Source organism: Heliconius melpomene, chromosome 4 (assembly GCF_056956725.1).
Source record: "Heliconius melpomene rosina isolate 202511_hmr_F chromosome 4, ASM5695672v1, whole genome shotgun sequence".
Classification (NCBI taxonomy): domain Eukaryota; kingdom Metazoa; phylum Arthropoda; class Insecta; order Lepidoptera; family Nymphalidae; genus Heliconius; species Heliconius melpomene.
In genome coordinates, this window is record NC_140392.1 from 4,034,399 (window position 1) to 4,056,324 (window position 21,926).

Genomic DNA, 21,926 nt, shown 5'->3' on the forward strand with positions numbered 1-21,926 from the left:
AATGAAAGTGATTTGTTAAAACAGAGATAAAACCGTACAATTATAACCATTTGCTTAAAAATCACACAAAACAACCCAGCGAGTAGAGCGACTCAACATCGCATGTAGCGAGTAACTACATGCCACGTTGAGGTCGCCGCTTAACACGTAATGCCTCCAGAATTCGGCGGAAAGTAGAGAATGGAGTGCCTTAACTCTAGGTTCCCAGGTTCACTCGACCTATCCTGACATGTGCGCATCCTGACAGCCTGAAGCTGATTTAATTTTTTTTTAAGGTTTGCTACTACCCCTTATAAAAGACGTTAATAGGGTATTAGTAGTACTTAACTATATTAACTTTCTTCTTTTGATTTAAACATTTAATATTGTATAAAAAGTTAATTCATAGAAACACCAATATTCTGTCACAGTTTATTTCAAATAACAATTGTATTTTAATACAACATTTCATGATTCGACACAATCCTAACTTACATAGTAAAATCTTAATCATATTTTCATTAACTCTAAACATAGCATAATCCTTATTTATAGATATTTTATAAAAGTAACACTGAAGATCAGTTATTTAATATTATTTACTTACAATAATTGCACCAAGTCGAAAAGTAAGAAAATGCTTCCAAACTTACAATGACATGCCGATTTGATAAAATCTAATGACATCCATCATCAATATATTAATTTTGATTAAAAATAAATATAAAACGCATTATGTTCTGAATTAATTACAACTAAGTAATACTTAACCTAATTAAATCACGATCTCACATTTCTCCTATCGTCATTTTAAAAAAAAAGACAATTACAAAAAACCGACGTCAATAAATGATGACAAAATATATTATGGAATTTCTTGAAAATGGTAAATATAAAATCGATTATTTTATAGCCTTCGTTAAATATATCAATATCTAAATAATATTTTCAACAATATTTATATTTATTACATAATAAAAGGCATATTTTAAAGTAAATCTAAAAACAGAACCTTCACACTCTACCTTAAACTAAATACAAGAAATAATTTCATTGAAAATAGAATATAAAGTGTATAAAATAAAATTATATTAAAAACAAAATAAAAAAATTTGACAGGAATAGCATACTATAATAGTAATCGAAAAGTTTAACTAGACTGAACTAAAACTCATTCACCAAACCATAGTATCCTGACTTCAAAGATCAGTGAAGTTAGTTTTGGTCAACTGAATTTAGTTCAGTTCATTCATTCACCAATATGTAATCTATTTAAACTTCAAGTTAGTCTTGGTCAACTCTAATGAACTAAACTCAACTAAAACTCATTCATTGAGCCGTTGACAACAAAAGTCTTGACTTCAGTAAAATTATTATTAGTCAAAGCGGCGTCATCGACTTCCTCCAGCAGTATGTTCTCCCGACCTACGGGCACCGGCAGCTGCAGCAGTCCCTTAAAATGTCCTTCCATATTGTCATCATGTTCTATAGTGACGGCCGCCATCTTGTCGTGATATCGGCCATGTTTGACGACGGGCGCCATGTTGTCGTGGTATCGGGCCTGTTTGACGACGGGCAAGTAGTCATGTCCGTCGTCGAGGTCGAACTGTATGTCCTTCGTCGGTCTGTCGGGGGGCCACGTGTCGTCTATGGGGGGGTCGATGTATGTGGGGGCGTTGGGGGTTGTGGGAGTCAGGGGAAGAGGGGAGGGGTAGTCGTGGTCTGGGGGAGCACGATTGAACGTGATGAGTTCGTCCATTGCGAACTCCCCGTCGTCTATGACGGTCTCGTCGAGGGATATTTCTGGAAACAAATGAAACTTGTTATAGTTTGTTTTTGTGACTTTTATATATCTGTGGCATTTAACATAATAAATTAAAAAAAACTACAAAAGTTACTCCATTCTTCACTACACAGCCATTTTTTAAAAAATCAAAATCATTCACCAATACTAAGCCGAAATGATAAAGTATATATAATTTTATCACATCATCTATATAATTATAATACTCGTACATAAAATTATTGAATGGCAACCAATGACGCAACTAAGCTAGAGAAGACCATATCTAGCTTAATCATTTTGAAAATGAATTTCAAATATTTTTTGTTAATATTCCATTTCTCTATATATGTTGTATAATATTTCTGGAAACTCCTATTTTTGCGCGTATCACAAACTGTTGGTGCATTTTTATTTTATTTAGCTTGGCCTTACTTTATCACAATTTCAATATTATTTTCAAGATGTCAATTGAAACAGAAAAAAAACAATATTCGATATACTCGATACATATTCATATTATAATTAATTAAGATAAAAATTAATCCCGCAGCGTTCAACGTCACGCTCCGCCGCCATTCTACTTTCATCTACGTAACTGATACTGTTACACTCGTTATATAAAATTATAGTTGCCATTCACAATTATACACAAAAAGACCACTTTTTTAAAGATTCTATTTACTTTTCGTAATAAATGACAAAAAATGTAAAAAAAAGTCATTATAAAACTTTGTTGTAATGATAAATTTGTCAAGCAATAAATAAGAAAAGTCTATCGTTTTAGTACAATAAGTTTCTTTATTCCCATTGCTAATAGATATTGAAAATATAATAATTCCATTAAATAGGCCATCGTGGCGCATCAGCCAAGCGTTGATTGTAAACGCGACGGTTATGTGTTCGATTCTCACTCGCAATTATTTATATTCATTTCCTATACTCTTAATGAGAAGACAAAGAGCAGCTTTAAATTTCCGTACTCTCAAAAATTGAACGGCTCTTGGGGAACGGAGCATCATATTCATAACATTAAATTACCTCAACCTTCCCCACCATATCCCTTATACAGGTGAACTTAAAAAAAATCTTACAATAATCAAGTCAAACTCACTATTACTGGCAGAAAGCAGCGCCCTCGTGATAGCCGGCGATGTAGACCGTTCAGGTGCCTTCGCCCTCACCTCCTCCCTCATCGAGGGGAGGGCAACCAGCGCCACTGATAGTAGAAGAACTAGTAGACAAGTGGCCGGCTGAGCTTTGCCACCGGATGACGTCACGCCTGTGAGAACGTTCTGGAACAAATTAAAAACAAAAACTACTTAGTATTCCATTGATGATGATGATTCCATTGATACGTAAAAAGCATGAGGACCTCCCGGAGGGCATATATGAAAAGTTGATGACAGTGGACGAGGCGAAAGAAGTATGTAGACTACCCCGCTAGGGATAAAGCGTGAAGCTAATTTAAATGATCCCATTGATTCAATGTATGAGGGTGTCGTTTCAGGAGACCAGAGCAGTGCCTGGGAACTTTTTTATCTTGAGCTTTTTATCAGTAATTGAAACACATCAGACTTAAATAAACTCTACAAAAAAAAAACTAAACAAAAAGGTTTTTCATATATAAAAAAAAAGTTATTTCTAAAGGAAACGTGGGTAATTTTATTTTTATAGCTCTAATTTAACGTCCGTACATATATGACTAAATATAAACCATTCGTGCAACTTTCTAAAATAATTATAACGAATGGCGAATGAAACAAGATCGTCGACATTGACTTTTAGTTTTTGGAATACATTATCACATTTCAGAACTTCTTTAAGATTAATTAATAATTAAACTTCACGTCAATGTGTCTTATTTTAAATATATAAATTTGATAATTTTAATTTCTTTACTCGTAGGTTTCATCGTAATCAGTTACGATGGCACATAAAATAGAATTAATAAGCTTTTTAACATTAATTTTTATTGAAAATTACAAATATTTTTAAAAATCAACACAAAAAAATTACGCACTCTATAAAAAAAACCTTTTACATATTTATAAAAAAAAACTAAAACCTACATAAAATTTGAACCCCCTATAATTAAATAATACATTTCCACTATCATTACCTGTAATCTCTTCAGCTGCTGCGTCAACGACTGGTTCTGTGATTGCAGTATCCTTATCCTCCGTATGAGCGTCTGATTTTCCGCCGTGCATTGTTTTACCCTGTAAACAATGTGTTTCATTTATTATTCCGGATATTTATGTAATTTATGTTACTGGCAGTCTAGATAATTTAGGAATACCTAGGCAATGTATAAAATACGGTAAATACAAGAGGCAATATATGAAATATGCAAATTATTGCATTTTACCAAAAAATTAAACAATAAACTACTTGGTAACATTTACGTAAACATAAACATAAAAAAAATAAATTGAAAACAGTTATAAAATGAACAATATATTTCAAATACTAGCGTTTGCATAAAAACATATAATAAAAAATATCCATTTTTAAAGCGACTCAATAAGGAAAATACGAATAAAAAATTATATAAAAAAGCGCAAAACTTCGATAGGAACAAGAAAGTTTTCAAATCGTTTGAAATATTACGTCAGGTTGTTACGTCACCTCCCAACTCCTGTCACATCTCATCTCAAAACGTATATTTCAGGTAAACTTTACAAATTAAATGGTGTGAGTTTTATATATATATTTTTCATATTTAAATTGTATTTTGCTTTGTTTAACATTATTAACCGACTTCTGTAAGAAAAGGATGCTATCAATTCGGACTGTATTTTTTTTTATTTTACTATCTTAAATTCTTAAAGGTATTTTTAAATTTCAGTTTTGTACAAAATTATAACCAAAAAAATATACACACTTATAAATTATTTATTATCCGTTTTAACAATTTCTTCTTATGGAATAATTTCCAGTATATTAAATTTTTAATATTATTTAAAAAAGAGGTTTAGAAATATAATTAGAGTAAGATCTTAAAACTAATATAGGTATCAATTAAACTAATGATAATAATCTATTGACAAATAGATAATAATTAGATAAAATTCTTATTGTTCCAAATCAATATTGAAGTTTTATTCTATAATACATTTAGGAAATAATAAGACTTTTTAAGAAAACGTATAAATACGTCATCTTTTTCTCTGACCACAAAGCCATACGATTTTATCAAGCCATGACAAAATTCTTATACTACCATCAAATTTAGATATCATCGGGACCTACGTTACAAAATTCTAATTTAATTAAAGTTTGATAGAAAGGTTTAGAGTTAACTTTGAACAAAACACTTAGCAAGTATAGGAGCAAAATGATAATATGACGAAATATTATTAAACAAGAAGCCAAGTTAAGTGAATCATCTGCCAACGTGTTCATATCGGCGTGGATTGTTTTGAGTGGAGCAAATGACTCAGAAGGGCATGATGTAAAACACTTTCTTATTACAATAATTTACTCTAACATAACCAAATATTTAAAAATGGAAAGGAAAGAGGAGTGTCCTAACACTAACCTCCGAGCTTTTATTATAAAAAAAGAGATGACGATTAAATGCTTAGTGATAACGAGATATGTATTTGTTTTATCATTAAATGGCAGAGCGTCCCTTTTATCAGTTATAACACTACATATTTGAAATAAAAAATAAGAAATTAAAATATACTAGTGCTTTTGTAAGCTTTTAATTACTTAAGTTAAAACACATACCTAACTATATTTTGCAATGCAAATCATCATCAACTTTTCGAACAAAATACCTAATACTAGCACAGTATACCTGATATTTTTTTAGGAACAGCCTTCTTATCTCGAGTATACCTACATTTAAATTAATTTAATTTAAATTAATTAATTAAAAAGAAGTCCTTGAATAAAATTATATATTTCAGTTTATTGAAGCGTATAAAGTTTGCGTGCTAAAGATAGAGAAAGATTTTGGCAAAATGGTTTGACTGTAAAGCGACGGGTTGTAGGTTCAATTCCCACTCGAGGAAATGAATTAATGTATTTATAGTGACTAATGTTTGTATAATAGACTTTAGTGGAATTTATCTACCTGGGTATTTTAAGAATTCAAAAGTTTGCGGCCCCGTTAAAAAAAAAATGTCAACACGAAATTGGGAACATTATGAGTCAACTCCCTTCTCAGTATACCGTTTGTTATCGATATCTTCATCTTTTTGTAATATATTTTACGAATTTGTCAAGAAATCGTTTGTCTATGAATAAAATTTTATCTTATAACACCTTTTTGACTTCTGTATGTAAGTTCTAAAAATAAATAAATTAGGTTATATCATTGTTTAAAAATATATATTTTTATAATTGCTTAATTAAAACAAGCTGAGCGGGACAGCGGTGTGCAAACGTAAGTGTTGAGGGTTCGATTCCTAGTCTAGGGTCAAATAATTTACTTAATATTTCCATTTCTCTCTCAAATGAAACAATGACTTAAGCCAACTATTATACAAGACGAATAACAAAGTGATAGTACACTTTCTTTTATCTCACACACTGAACGTGTTATTATAACAAACTGATCTTTCAACTTTCAATAAAATATAATTGCAACTTTCAATAAGCCTGAAATGATCGACACAAGTACGAATACCTGACTCGTCTATACCGCTACGTGGGTGCTTCAATTCTAATTATTATATAATTTAATATTTTCTGTAGATATTAAACAAAAGAAAGGCTTTTCTATCTTTTTCTTCATTAAGAACTAACGTTATATGTTACAAAAGACAATGGCGATTGCACGACCTGACAGAGTCTAAGTATTATATTTATATTGTTTTTTTGTGATAGTAATAAGAAAAGACAATCTCACTACGAAGTGATTTGCAAAAAATATAACAAAAAGCTGTCTGTAGATAGATTTTATATCAGTTAGCACAGTGTACTGCAAAAAATAGGTCTTTAGTAATGGGTACTATAAAAAAAATCGGTAACATTATATATTTAGAGCTGCTTACTTTCACATTTAAGAGCCAGTAACGGTTGTTACGAGTGCTACAGTTCTGTTTAAGCGTTTTAATTTATGCTCGCAAGAATTTCTTTCGTCCGTTTTTTTTTGCAAAACATGAAATGTTTTTTAAGGGTGGAAAGATGGAACCTGAGCGTGTTGAGTAGCGGAACTTAATGCCGCGTTTTGCATCGTTGCCAAAGGGAAGAATCAGAGAACAGGAACACTCATACTTAAGGCCTAGCGCCACTACTGAATTTTGTGGAATATAAAATACAAGCTTCACGAATATTCATTTTAAATGTTATTTTTGTATTATAATGTGAAATAATAGATATAAAAATATAACAAAATACATAACAGATTCATAGATGGCGTTAGTAGTAGGTACATTACATTCATTCATTCAACAATTACTACTATAAATATATTTTTATTTAAAGTACTTTTTGAATTTTAAGATATAAAAAAATCATACAATATACATTTTCTATCAGTACCATTACCATCTATCTATCTATGTACATTAATTTAAAAGAAAATGATAACAAAACTGTGTGTTAAGCACAATTTTATTGTTATCTTATCTGCATAATAATTTCCTGTATCCATAACAATAACTGAAACGAGTCGAGGCTATTTCAAATATAATAATTTGAATATATTTAATAGGTGAAAGGGGGAAAGGTCTTATTAAGAAGCTCAGTTTGTATTTACAAAATGCATTATAAAACTTTAAATAGAGACGACGGCCTTTTAAATATAGGAATATGTGTCATTAAAACATAATTGGTGATATTTACCTACTTCACGAAGATTTAACTTTAAATTCAGTAATTTTTAAATACGTTATTCGGGCATCAACCTTAATTTTAGAGTATTTAAAATTTTATTAAATAAAAATAATAATAAATATGGAGAAAAGGACCGAATGACTATAGAGTCTTATCAATACTTAAATAAAATAAACTTGTTTTTTATTAAAAATTTAATTCGGAAGCTTCTGGTGTTATATTTTTATCTTTAAGAGCATACTTTTATTATTTTCGGTGTTACTGTAGTTTTTGATGATGCCGTCTTATCTGATAATGATAATGAAAAAATAATAACCAAATGTTCGTAAAGGAATAAAGTAACCGATACACTAATTTAGTCCATTTTACAGCCACCCTAGCGAAGTAGTCGAGGAACTGGATGTACAAACAATGGTTGTGAATACATTTCCCTACTTTAATTAAATAAAATATGGCACTTCCCACTCGAAGGACTGAATCGATTTAATATGTTTCTTTCCTCATTCTGGTGGTCTTTCGCCACTCAATTCTTCTGCCAACCCTGCTACATAATGTGAAACAAAACAAAAAGAATATCCTACCTGTCTTCCAATCCATCAACATATTCCTTCTTCCGCTTACGAGAGTCCTGAGCGGAGATTTTATTCCTAATTTTACGCCTTATCCTTTTAAGTTCCCTTTCTTCATGTTTAGTTAGGGGATAACTTGTAGGTAAGCTGATTCCCTCCTTCGCCAACAAGCGTCTCTCCTCAGCTGTCAGAACGAGACGGGGATAGCCGTTGCGGCCATCATTGATTTGGGTGTCTTTGTGATCGTCGTCATCATCACTGTGATCACTACCGGAATCGTCTGAAAATTATATATTTTTTAATTTTTCTTGCATTGCATATTTAAGTAAATTTATTTTTAAAAAATACTTTTGTTATTAATAGTATTAAAACTTAATTAAAAATGCAATATATGCAGTGATTACGTCATGCAATATGCGACGTAAATCAAAACAAGAGGAAAACTAAAGTAATACTAAAATAAATCACGAAATAGTACTTGTTAAATAATTACTATTTTATATTAATCATATTAATAATAAAAAAATATTTTGAGCATTTCTTTATACATATAACGAGTACAATACAACGTATATATAACAAAAGCCCGGTGTCGAATTCCACCACTTAACACACAATGCTTCGAAAAAATTGGCGGAAAGTGGATAGGGGAACGGAATATTTTAACACTAAGTTCTCTCTGCCTACCCTGCTGTATGCGGTTTTTTATATAACAAGTATAAAATTACTTGAACCTACCAACAATACAATGTGAATTGAATAAGTGATAAAAAGACAGTTACTACGTGTGTTAACAAACGTCCTTGCTTGAATGTCAGAGTCGGTTCAAGTAAAATGACTTTTAGCGTGTAATCTTGAAATTAACTACTTAATACATAATACTTGTTGGTTGTAGCGAGATAACATAAAAAACATTTGTTTAGTAGTTTCACGCTATATTTCAAGTAGACAGAAAATCTAGTGTTAAAACACTCTGTTTCCCATTTTCTGCCGAATTTTCGAGGCATTGGGTGTTGAGTCGAGGAACGCATCGCCGCGCTTCAGCCTTGGTACCAGAGCAAAGAAATAATATCCTTGTTAGCTTTACAAATAGTAGCTTGTGCCTCTGCGCTACGACGGTCTCAAATAAAAAATGTTTTCGTAATAATTCCTGTAACTGCACTATAACTGAGATATTATAACACACGAATTAAGTATTAGAAGATAAAATAACCACTCGATTATTCAAAACTATCGAAAAACTAATAGGATATAAGGAATATCATCAAGTTTTTTGATAGCTTTCAATATTGCTACAGATATTATAATTCAGTAGTATTTGCTTATATGCTATTCATATAACTAATATGTATTCTAAGAAAGAACCCAGAACGGCCTCCAGCATTAAATGGGTTCAATGCTCCTATCCAAACCGTCTCTCGTGCGATGACCGAATTTTACCGACAAATTATAAATCGTTATAAACGAAAACAATTGACACCAATCAGTTAAAACTACAGTGATTGTGCACTCGTTGACGCTAACGAAATAAGAGACAAACAATTAAATAGGCAAACAGTTTCAGCTGAAAAATACATTAAACAAGTGTTTTACGAGCGAAACGTTATATTTGGTGTGAGATTTTAAATCTTATGATTAAGATTATAGAGTTCAATTTTAAGAAACACTTTTTATAACACGATTATGTAATACGACAATGCAATTACAACCCTATTTCGTTGTAATATAGCTTAAAATCAATTTCAAAATTGTATGTATGTATAACCCAGTCTTAAAATTTCGACTTTATAGCATAGAAAACACAGTACAACTTCAGTTAGTCTCAAATGTACTTACCACAATTGTTGTTCTGCTCGTATTCGTCTCGGGCCTCGATTTTGAGATCTTGCAATTTACTTTGAGATAGAAGATTGGCTGCCGTTATTTTGATATTGGAGGCATTCTTCAAATCCGCCGCATTAATTATTTTGATGGATTTCAAGTCTTTCATATCCTTTATTGTTACTGGTAGCAGTATTGATCTAGGGTTGCCCGCCATCGGTGCCACTCTGATAACTCTACGCTGTGGCGCAACCGACTCTACCGGTTTCGAGTAAACTTTTGTTTGCGGATTGATTACTTGTATATTGGTCACTTTCAAAGGTTTCTGGGGCTGCGCCTTAACAACTAATTGAGGCTTTTGCATAGCGGAGGCTGGTAACCTTATAGGTTTTTGAACCTTGGGTTGAACGACCGGCGCTGTTTGCGAAAGGCGGCGTTTCCTACCTTTACCTAAGAAAGAGATCATCGCTCGTGTTAAACATATTAGCAACGTACATACACACATAAATTGTATATTTAACTAACATTTTTGTATTATTATAACATATCATTTTGGTATGCAGAGAAGTGTATTCAGTTGTTTGGTATTTAAATTATCAATGATTCATTGCATATTACGCGAAATAAATTAATTATTTCAAATTATTTTAAATGGTGTCACTTTAAAATGACTTGTGTGATTATGTTCTATTATAGCGTATTTAATGGTTATGTTAATAAAATTACTGTATTATATAACTTCATACATGTACAATTGTATATAAACTAACTATTTTTTTAAGCTTCGCGCTGTATCCCGCACATAGCAGAGTAGGCACAGAGAACCTAGTGTCGAGGCACTCCGTTTAACATTTGCCGCCGAATTCTGGAGGCATAGACCTCGACACCAGATCGCAGAAAGGAAAAAATTACATATTTGATCCTTAAGTGAGGATTGAACCCACAACCTGTCGCGTTTGTAATCGCATGTTTTGATAGAATATTTTTATTTAATTTGACAGGTAAGTAGGTACATAAAAGTACCAATTCTTATTTAAATTGTCAAATTAAATAAAAAAATATATATTGAAAAATACCTTTTCAAGGATTTCATTGGTATTCAATAACACGTGTGTAAATATAGAAGGGCCTTGGATATTTATTATTTGTAACAGTTACAATAATACCTACATAAATGATTGTTAAGTTATAGTAGAATATACTGCTTTTATAATATAACATGAAAAAAAAACACAACTCAATAATATTTCAGACGAAAGTTTAACATTTTCAACGGTAAAAATTCTGAGAAGATTTGAAAGTCTGTAACTTGTACCAAAAATTATATTGTTATAGAAATTTACTCAACATCAATTAGCGTTTTAATATGAACTTAATTATTATTTTTTTAATTTTAGTGATAAGTTAAACTTAAGTGGGATTTTCAGTGGTAATAATATTATGGGGGAGAGGATTTAAAAAGTTTTTTAACTTTTAAGATCAAATTTAGATAGCCTTCGTTCAAATAGACTGGTTGGATTAATCTTCGGTTATTTAACATTTCTACTTTAAATCATTAAAGGTCATGCGTTATCATTTATACGAATCATTTAAGGAAAGCATAGGGAAGCTAGTAAAAAATTTAAACATCCTATATATTTTCTATGTATATAATTATATATCTATTCGCAATAAGAATCAAATCCACAAATAATAGAGTTAAGTACTAACATTAGAATAAAATATTATCATAAATAAATTGAAAAATTAAAAAAAAATACATACCAGGGCTTTGGAATGTATTATTATTAAGGAATCCGGGCACAACATTCTGTTCAAAATCGTCCATATCGAAGGCATCCTGCTCGGAGGAACTGTTCGAGCCCTCGTTCGTATCCTGTATGATGACATCTTGCGTGTTGCACGGACTCATTGGTTCTAGGACCGGTGTGGGTAGATCCTCATCGCAGGAATTTTGTATGAGAAACGGCGACAATTGTTGCTCGAAGTCGCTAAAATAATTGCAATTGAATTAGGTAATGTAAATTTAGTTCAGATTAATTATAGTAAATTTAGCTTAACGAAAAGTGGGGAACGGAGTCTGCCTGTCTACCCTACTGCGTGCGGGATCCAGCGTGAAGATGATTTATTTTATTTAAATTTAGCTTAGATTTAAATAAGACTTAAAGTTAAAGATATTTAAAAGTTAAACAGATAATGTATTTCTCTAGCATTTAGGTTTCAAAATGTCACAAATATACGCAATTTCTAAAAATTACGTGTATTAAATATAAAAAATAACTTTGACTAAGTAAAAAAGCTTATTCGTAGTATAAAATAACTTTGTCGGTAACAAAATCATGGCCTTAAACGAGAATAACTTGGAAGATAAAAGTTAATGTGGTCAGCGGGTTTTCCCAATAACGATTCGTAGTGTATTTATTGCAGTATAATGTTCCTTATTCCATTCGAGTTGGTAGTTGATACGCAAACAAACATTTCAGAAATTATTTGTTATTTTTAACTTAATATAACTTGTAGTAGGCAATTAATTACCTACGAAGTATAAAATAAGAAAAATTGTAGATACCTCTAAACAGGTAGACGTCGAAGCTTTTGTCAACATTAAAATACTAAAAAAACGATTTTAAAAAAAAATTTAACTTTTATTTACATTTTAAATATTTGAAATTATTTAAGAAAAAATAAGATAAGAAGTACTGTCCTGACTAAAAATGTTTCGAAAGAAAATCCCCTTTTCAAAAGGGATTAGGCATAAATAAATTCCCCGCTTTAATTATCCTTGGGAACGTCAGCAGTCTTTCAGTCGGCCACGAAAGCCGTCTGAGCTTTAGTATACAATTTTATACCTATCTGTGGGTTACACTAAATGCTATTAAATATTTTCAGTTTTGCAATATAACCCTCTCATAGAAACCTTGATACAATAGAACATTAGGTATAAGAGTACGCACGAAGATTGAGATATTGAATCGCACCTAGGAGATTACATATGTATGTATGTATATTTGAACATGTTATTATTTTATAAATGTATATTAAAAACGGCTAATTATTTCATCTCAAATAAATCTATAAAACTGGAATGAGATGTGATGTGTTCTTCAGTTGTTTAGCTTTTTATAGCTTCACGCCCTATCCCGCACACAACAAATAATAATAAGCAGAGGAAGCAGAGGAATTGTATTAAAGTAACTCAATTAAAATAAAAACTATATATTTAAAATTACTTTGAAGAGATCCATTTATTCTTAAGAATTAAAGAAAATTATTTACCAAAATGACTTTCATACTTAATTTCTATATGGGCCAACTCACTATTAAATTATTGTCTGCTGTTTTAAAAGCATTGTTTAATTGAAACAAGACAATCACCTTTCGTCAAGGCTAGTTACAGAATCCCGTTGGCCGTGGAGCAAATGTATATAATCCATAAATGTGAAATTTACATCTTACAACTTCAACTTACGTGCCTTGGATACCGATGTTCAGTACAATTACATATTGGGAAGTGAAAAATAAAAACCTCCATAATAATTCATTTTCGGTTTTGTACTATGGAATTATAAATACAACAAATAATATAGATAGATAGATAGATAAAATTATTAAAAAAAAACAAAAATCACAAGTAAAATAATAAAGGAATCGATAATAAATTTGTAGTAATATAATTGTAGCATGCAAAGGCGACCTTATCACTATGATAACTTAACACATGATTAGATACAATAATATATAGAAAATTGACATTTAAGAAACGTCTGGCTGTTCGATTTCTACTGAGAGCTAGTTTATATTTGAAATATTATCGTTTTCCTTACTTTACAACTACTAAAGTGTTAAAAAAAAGTTATTTCTTCTATATTTTTCCCTCTCACCTTGCAAGAAGCGTGAGAATCGTAAAGATAATAAAATTAATATTATAAGAAAATGTTAATACACTATACAAAAGACCACGTACTCATATAAATTCCTTCGAAAACGATAAAGGAGGTTGTCAAACGTGTCTCGGAACACGTTTATCTAAAATTATAATATTATAAGTATCCTTTACGCCAGTATTATATAATTTAACATAAGTGTTATATAGAATTGGGACTGTCTAAACTGGCCCCAACCGGTAAGAGGTGATGCTAGAAAGTAATCTACTTTTACTTTTTTACATGTATAATAAAAATGATATTTCTTAATTTCTTCTTATAATAGTAGCTGCTCACGTAAAGCATTGAAGAAATCATTTATGTTTCATCGAAGTTATAATATTTTTAAAGTATTATTAGATACAAACTTAAATTATAAATAGTACCAACATGAATGTATACAAAAGGTATTATTGCAAATTTTATGGTCGAAAAAATATGTATGAAAAAAAAAACACGGTCGTTTTTCGGTCTGATTAAAACATAATGCAGCGTTATGTTCCGCTATCCAACGCATAAATTTATTTCTTTGTAAAAGTAGACCTCAAATGAAAGGATTGTCAGAATCGCCAAAAGTTAAAATAAAATGAATACTAACAACATGTATTAAAAATCAGCTTCCCGTATCTCGCAGATATCACGGCAGAGAGAACCAAGGCACTCCATTCTCTACTTTCTACCGAATTTTAGACGCTTTACGTGTTTAGTGAAAGAACTCAACACCAGGCTTTTGTCTTGGTGTCAAACGAAAATAAATGTTAATCTATATATATATAAAATCGAAAGGTCACTCACTCATCACGAAATCTAAAAACTACATGTGCTAGGAATCTCAAATTTTGCTTAGGAGTTACTTATAGGACGTAGGTGCCCGCTAAGACGGGAATTTGCAATATTCGACTTCTAAGGGGTTGTTTTTGGGGTTTAAAGTTTGTATGAAATTTCGTTACTACAAATGCTAGGAGTCTCAAATTTTGAATGGACGTCCTTAAAGGACGTAGATACTCATGGAGACAGAAATTAATAATAACGTAGTTCACGCAGGCGAAGCCGCTGACGGGCCGCTAGTAAATAATAATTTACCCCCCGAGTGGGAACCAAACCCACAACCATTGCTTTACAGGCAACTTGTAAAATGTATTACGCAGTAAATATAAATCATCTCAGTCAATTAAGAACAAGATGCTTGCTATTTAAAGGAATTACCGATTACATCAAGTTTCGCTGATAGCAAGACCCCGAATCCCCGTTATCGTATTATAATAACAACAAAAATATATTACATACATATTATATCAATATTTTTAACATTTAACCTATTTTTTTATCGAGAAATCGCGCACGTACGCTGTCAATTGCATTATTGAAGAACAAATGGACTGGACACGCCATTATTTTATTAAGTTCAATATATTTTTGGGAATTTTCGACTTGCATATGTATGTAAAGTTTGAGATCGATCTTGAGACGACGTTTTCATAAATAGATATATAATTTATGAATATAGGCTTAAATAACGTTCACAATTGTTAATTATTATTGCAGCTATCATAGTGCTATAGTAATACAGTTTGAGACTTTAAAACATATTTCTAAACAACCCCACTGACAAGATCAAAGGGAACGCGTTCGATTCCGGTGTTAGCCAAACATCAAAGTAAACTATATTTCCATACTTATATTATACACCTAATAACTTAATATACAAGCAAGGTGAAGAAAGATATATCAATCGAACAGATATAGGAGTGCAATCTAGTGAAGACTTATAGGCGGTGACCTTAATCTGATAAGATATTACATATATATTTTATTATATTACTAGCCGCGATACGTACTTACATGTTTAATAAAACAAAATGTTGATATTGTAACGAAATGTATATAACTACTAATGGACCCGAACGCGGCTGCGCCCGCTTGAACTGTACGAATATTTATTAAATATATTTATGAAATTATTTTTAGTTTTCCATAGAGAGATGCGTTAAGCAAGCTCATTTTGGGTGACGTTTTCTAACAACAAACTTTGCAAATCGTTGCTTAGCAACGGTCGCATAGCGACGGTTGTTATTAACATGGCGGGATAAATTGCATGTCAAATTAATAAGTATTTTAATATATTGGTATATATCAAAAACATTACAAATATGACAAAAAAAGTATCCTATGTTCATCCCGACACCCTCAAGTATCTCTATATGAGTATTTTATCACAATTAAGTTAGCGGTTTGGCCCTGGTTGCGTAAAAGACAGACTAAAAGACAGACAGACAGACAGAGTTACTTTCGAATTTATAATATAGGTATGGATATATATAATTTTCTTTGGAATGCAAAAAAAATCTATGCATTTCTTATTCAATTGGAGCTGAAACAAATTAGGTTTTTATAGCCCTTGTAGTACCGTATCGTGCTTACTTCATTTCATACGAGTTAATGAAGAGATTTTATGAAGCGTTTTAAATTGTTAATAAATGCCTGTATTTAAAAATAATACTTTATAAAATTAATAATAACAATCAGCTTCCCGCTGTATCCCGCATATAACAAGATAAGAAGAGGTTAAGAAACTCCGTTCTCCACTTTCCGTCGAATTTTTTTAGACATTGTGAGTTGAGTGGCGGAAGGAATGAAAATATTAATAAATAATAATTAATTCTTCCGAGTGCCACAGAGGCATAAATTAGTTTATACAATAATTATTTTATTTAATTAGCTGATCAGTCTGGAACTAATTTCTTATTGTAATAAAAAGCCATCTTTATTAGACAAAATAATTTTGTATATAATTAGCCATTATGTACAAAGGTTAACAGAATTTTGTGCCACTTTTATATTTTTTTTGTTGAGACAGATGTTCAAAATATCGTTCATTATAATATATTAATTTAAATATAATATAAAGAATTGGCAAAATTTAAAGTAAAAAATATTGCAAAACTGAGGAGATACCTAACAAAATAATTCAAATTATTACTATATTGGCGAATACCTGTACGATTGTAACAACAAAACTATACTTGTAATTAAAAGTTAAATAATGAAACTTCGTATATAGTACCTACTCCTCAAAATGTAAAAAATAAGCAAATAAACTTTATGTTTTTAAAAAAGTTAATTTCATAAGCTTAATGGGCACTAGGCTTGTAAAGTTTATAGGGAAAAACATTAATGATGTACAAGCACAAGCACATACACCTACATACAATATATTTTACTTTTAATCTATACAAGTAGTAATAAAGTTCTTGTTGAAAGTGCAATTTTAATATTATTTTGTATTTATATCATATAAAGTTAGTAAAGATTCATAAAATAAAGATTTAAATATCCATTTGAGGGCAGTCGATACGTAGGGGAAATGAAATATTTAATATTTCTTCGCTATATCGAAGCGAACCGCGGCGTTAAATACCGCCACACAATACGGCAATGTCTCTAAAATTCAGATGTAAATGCGGAACGGAAATGTCTCAATAGGAACGGAGTGTATTAACACTAGGTGTGAAGTTAAAGAAAAAGATTCATTTACAAATGAGAAAAAGAAAGAAAAAGATTCATCAAATACAAATAAAGTTAAGCAAAGTAATATTCCTTCAACGTACACCGGTTCCCGAGCTTAGTGTTTGTTATTCAAGAAACGATGTGTTTAAAGCTCGAGCAAAGAAAACTGAGTTTAAAGTGCATCAAAATTTATAACTGTACAGCTATTGTACTATTTATTTCTTTAAGCTGGGAACTAATTGATTCTCTTACTTCTGGAACTTCCATCAAGTATAATATCTATTATCTATCTATATATATATAAAATCGAAAGGTCAATCACTCATCACGAAATCTCAGAAACTACATGTGCTAGGAATCTCAAATTTTGCATAGGAGTTATTTATTATAGGACGTAGGTGCACGCTAAGTCGAGAATTTGCAATATTCGACTTCTAAGGGGTTGTTTTTGGGATCGAAAGTTTGTATGAAACTTTGTTACTACAAATGCTTGGAGTCTCAAATTTTGCATAGACGTCACTAGGACGTAGCCATGGACACAGAAATTAATAATAACGTAGTTCACGCAGGTGAAGCCGCAGGCGGGCCGCTAGTAATAATATATATCTATTAAACTAACGGTATATTATCGCAAACCACTATACTAAATGATATTTTTTATTTAATAAAGATAATGGTACACACGGTAACGTGAACAAAAAACGAACACCGTTAGTCACGATTTTTTTCATCATCCAAAACTAATTCCAAATAATAGTTATTAGCTTTCTGAACTTTCGCAATGAAGAGAGTTTTTTCGAGAGAGAAAAAAGAGGGTATCGAAGCAAGCGAGTCTTGAAGTTTAAAATTAAAAGGCGCACGGCCAAAGGTATTTGAAATTCTAATCGTGCTTTCGTCGCAGATAGCGTGCATTCTTAGTGGAAGGTGGAGGTGGTGCTGACTCACAAATTAAGCTTACGGTACAATATACAACTAGTTTTACGTCCTATTAATGAAGTCTGATGTAATTGCTACGAATATTCAATTGAATTGATTTTTGTTTTATAACATGTATATATAAAATAATGATGATTATTTTGAATATAATAAAAGTAATACTTAATATCTGAACCCACAATTCATATGTATATTGCTCTAAAATCCCCATTATCACTCCTTTCCTTCCTTGGCTTTAATTAAGTAAGTAAAATAAGTTTGAGGATTTTTTTATTCATTCTCATCCACAAAATAAAATTCTCATTAATAAACATTCATATTTTTCACAAAAAGAAAGACTTTTTGTACAACCACACAAATTGAGACACCTGCAAAAACTAAACTTCAAGATCTGCAATTTTAATAAAAAAAGATAACTTACAATTCAGCGGGGTCACTAGACAGTCCACTGTCCGAGCAAGAGCTACTAAGTCCTGGAGGCGAAGCATTATCAGTTGCCAAGTTGAAATCAGGCAAGGTTTCATCTAGAAAGTTCAACGACCCTTGTTCCAAAGAGAATATGTTTTCCAGGATATCATCTGATGCCTGCCAGGAATCAGACTGCAACAAAATATTTTCATATAATCTTTTATCCTATATTGAAATACTGTAGCAGAGTTGAAATTTGACCAATTGAAATTAATGGTTGTAGGTTCAAATTAGATTTTAATAGAGTATTTATTGGTTTGTCTTTAAACTGGTTATACAAATAGAGGAGTGAAGTTCCAGCGAGTGCCAGTATGGGGTATTTCTAAATTATGTAGAAATTTCAAGGTGAAGTGTCTTTCCATGAGAGCATTAATACTACAAGTATTGTAATTTCAAGATAAACCTCTCCTCTATATACATACAAAGATAGCCTATGAAAGTTCATATTTTTGTCTAAAGATATTAAAAAATTATATAATGTATACTGATATAAGAGATTAATAATATTAAAATGTATGAAAAGGTAACAAGAGTACAGTAACAAGAAATGTGTTAAGTATCATTACAATAACATATACAATATTGAACAAGTAGATATTTTAATTAAATGCGAAATATATGCAATTGCATCATATGCATGTTCTCAATAAGATTGTGCAATTGGAGCAAAACACTCAGCAAAAAATTGTATAATTCTGTATTACTTTCCAATAAGATAAAGTTTAAAATATTAATTAAAATAAAATAAATTATAAGTTACAAAATGTAATTGTAACTATTTTTCCAGCTTCACACTTTTACACCACATATAACAGAGTTATATATAGATAACTTAGTGTAAAAACATTCTTCCTTCTCTTTTTGAATTAAATGCAAAGCATGCAAATGAAAATAATTCATTTCCTGAATTTGTTGAACCATTGTGTTTATGGTCAGACACTGTACACTGTGCCAAAATGTCCATAATAATATTATTTTACAGGTAGGTTATATAAATATTTAAATAATTATATATAAATCATATTGAATATCAGAATAACCTCATATTTTATAAAATTACAAGATTAAAATTCTGAAGACATTGCATAATTCTTTTTTAATTATATATTTTTGATGTTATTGTTAAACTATTCTCAATATAAATAATGTACTCTCAGTTATTTACTAATTAGAGCAATTAGTAGAAGAAATAGAATTAATAATTACTTAACTAATTATATTTAGCAAATTAATCATAAATATTAGAATAATATTAAAAATGTAATTGAAATTCCTGTTAAAATAATTGTAATTGTAAATTTAATATTATTTATTGATTTTTAATGAATTTATGAATTGAAAAAGTTGTATAAGGTATTTTAAAAAGTCATAATTAAAAAAAAACATTCAGTCAATTTAAATTAAGATAAGACAGTTTCAGTGGTGCCTTTTACTTCTGTCATATATAAGTTACTTTCATTTTCAACTTTTACTTAAGATGATAAGAGAAAGGAGATGCATTTCATTGTGCATATTTAATTAGTTATCTTAATTCATTTTAGTGTTAGTGATAAAGTAATCTAATCCATAATGAAATAACATTATTTTATCAATATGTGTCATGTTTCCTATACTATTTCAAGTTTTTTATCACACATTGTACAAAATTTACAATTTAAATAATATTTTTTATTTGAGATTTACAATACTTATGAAAATCTGTTATAAATTACAATTAATATTGTCATTGTCAAAAATTTTTTGTGTTTATAATAATTATTATATTTAAAAATATATTACCTCAAGTAAGGATAATAGGTCTAGCTTTTTATCCATTTTTTATTTTGATATATTAAACTACACATTAGAAAATGCAATTCACTGTAATTATATAACTTCACTATATAATGCACTTTGTTAGCTTCCTCTCACTACAATCACAGTGTACAGTTTACAAAAAAGTTTTAAGTTAAAATTAATATATTCACTAGTGGATATTTATGAGGCATATGGTAGAAGCGACAACCGCATGGTGCCTAGCTGGCACTGCTTGTTTACGTCGTACAATACGCCGGGTTCGCAATAGGCGCGCTGATAGCGAACTGACTGTGACTGGCTTTGGTAAATAACACGTTAGGGATAAAACCGCGTACTAATGGGCCACTAATTTGATGAGAAAACACCGGGTTCCAATTAAGAACTAGAGACCGAGCCACGTCCGATCCAAAAACAAAATGAACGTATAGTCAGATAACGGTAAAGGTGGGAGCGTAAACCCACGAAAGTCGTAGAACGAGGTACAGTCACGATTTCATTGCTTCACCGCGCGTCTACTAAATCGCTCGCTCGTACCCTTCATTATAATGATCCATTTCTCCGTCTAATGGCCTTTGGGCTAACAATAAACGCGTCTTGATACGTTATCAATTACGCTCTGTGAAATGTAAAGATACTAACCAATAGAGTTTCCGTATGGAAGCTTTCCATTTTGTCACTTTTAGAATTTATTTCGTCAAATTCTATTTCATTTCTGGATAAATAATCCAGGATATTACTCATATCTTCATTAACGAGAGTCATGTTGGTTTGGATTATTTCGATTGAATGACATTATGAATTTTAATTAGTTTCTCACTTCACTTTTGTTTTGGTAACACCGGTACTATTTACTGTAATGTTTTTCTAGTGCTATTTCTGTACAAAACATTGATTACAAAATATATATATTTCAGCTAAAACATGACATTTCTTTACAACTTCCACGTTGGAAATAATGACGTCATGAAAGTTGGACACTCTACGGCTGTTCATTGGTTTGCTATTTGACGCATGTAATGAAACAGGGTCGCCGGTTCCGCCATCTGTTGATGCCGTGTGAAAATTTCATTGCGTTTAGTTTATGCATTGATATTTAAAATATTACTAATTACTATTTAGGATTATATTTATTTTGTTTTTTATAATAATACGTTGTCTACAATTAATAAAATAAATTGTAACTGATTTTGTTTTATATTTTTGGTGAGTTCTAGTTTAAAAATAATATAATATCATATGGCTAGCTGTACGCTGTTTTATATTAAGTCTTATTTCTGATGCAACTATATTTTGTATTACAAAAGAAATATTTAAATCTGATTGTATAAACACATATTTAATTTAATTGCG

General features: G+C 30.5%; 1 protein-coding gene across 2 annotated transcripts; it reads right to left on the minus strand.

Moving 5' to 3' along the window:
- Positions 1-399: 399 nt before the first annotated feature.
- LOC146539489 (uncharacterized) lies at positions 400-21,532 on the minus strand. 2 transcript variants are annotated; one of them, XM_085208312.1, is made up of 8 exons: positions 21,216-21,532; positions 18,733-18,911; positions 11,710-11,936; positions 9,961-10,395; positions 8,137-8,404; positions 3,885-3,984; positions 2,877-3,057; positions 400-1,782 (listed from the first exon to the last, which is right to left on the minus strand). In XM_085208312.1, exons 1-8 carry the CDS (start codon positions 21,336-21,338, stop codon positions 1,298-1,300), a joined length of 1,998 nt encoding a protein of 665 aa, XP_085064438.1. In that variant the 5' UTR covers positions 21,339-21,532; the 3' UTR covers positions 400-1,297. The 2 variants fall into 2 exon arrangements, with proteins under 2 accessions (XP_085064438.1, XP_085064439.1); XM_085208313.1 differs by lacking the exon at positions 21,216-21,532 and adding an exon at positions 20,559-20,997.
- Positions 21,533-21,926: the final 394 nt, after the last annotated feature.

Excerpts from the sequence above, each read along its gene's own strand:
- LOC146539489 (XM_085208312.1), bottom strand. The coding sequence starts at position 21,338 with ATGACTCTCGTTAATGAAGATATGAGTAATATCCTGGATTATTTATCC. Across the intron at positions 18,912-21,215 it reads TCCATACGGAAACTCTATTG|TCTGATTCCTGGCAGGCATC; the intron begins GTTAGTATCTTT and ends ATTTTGTTGCAG. Across the intron at positions 8,405-9,960 it reads CGAGCAGAACAACAATTGTG|ACGATTCCGGTAGTGATCAC; the intron begins GTAAGTACATTT and ends TATAATTTTCAG.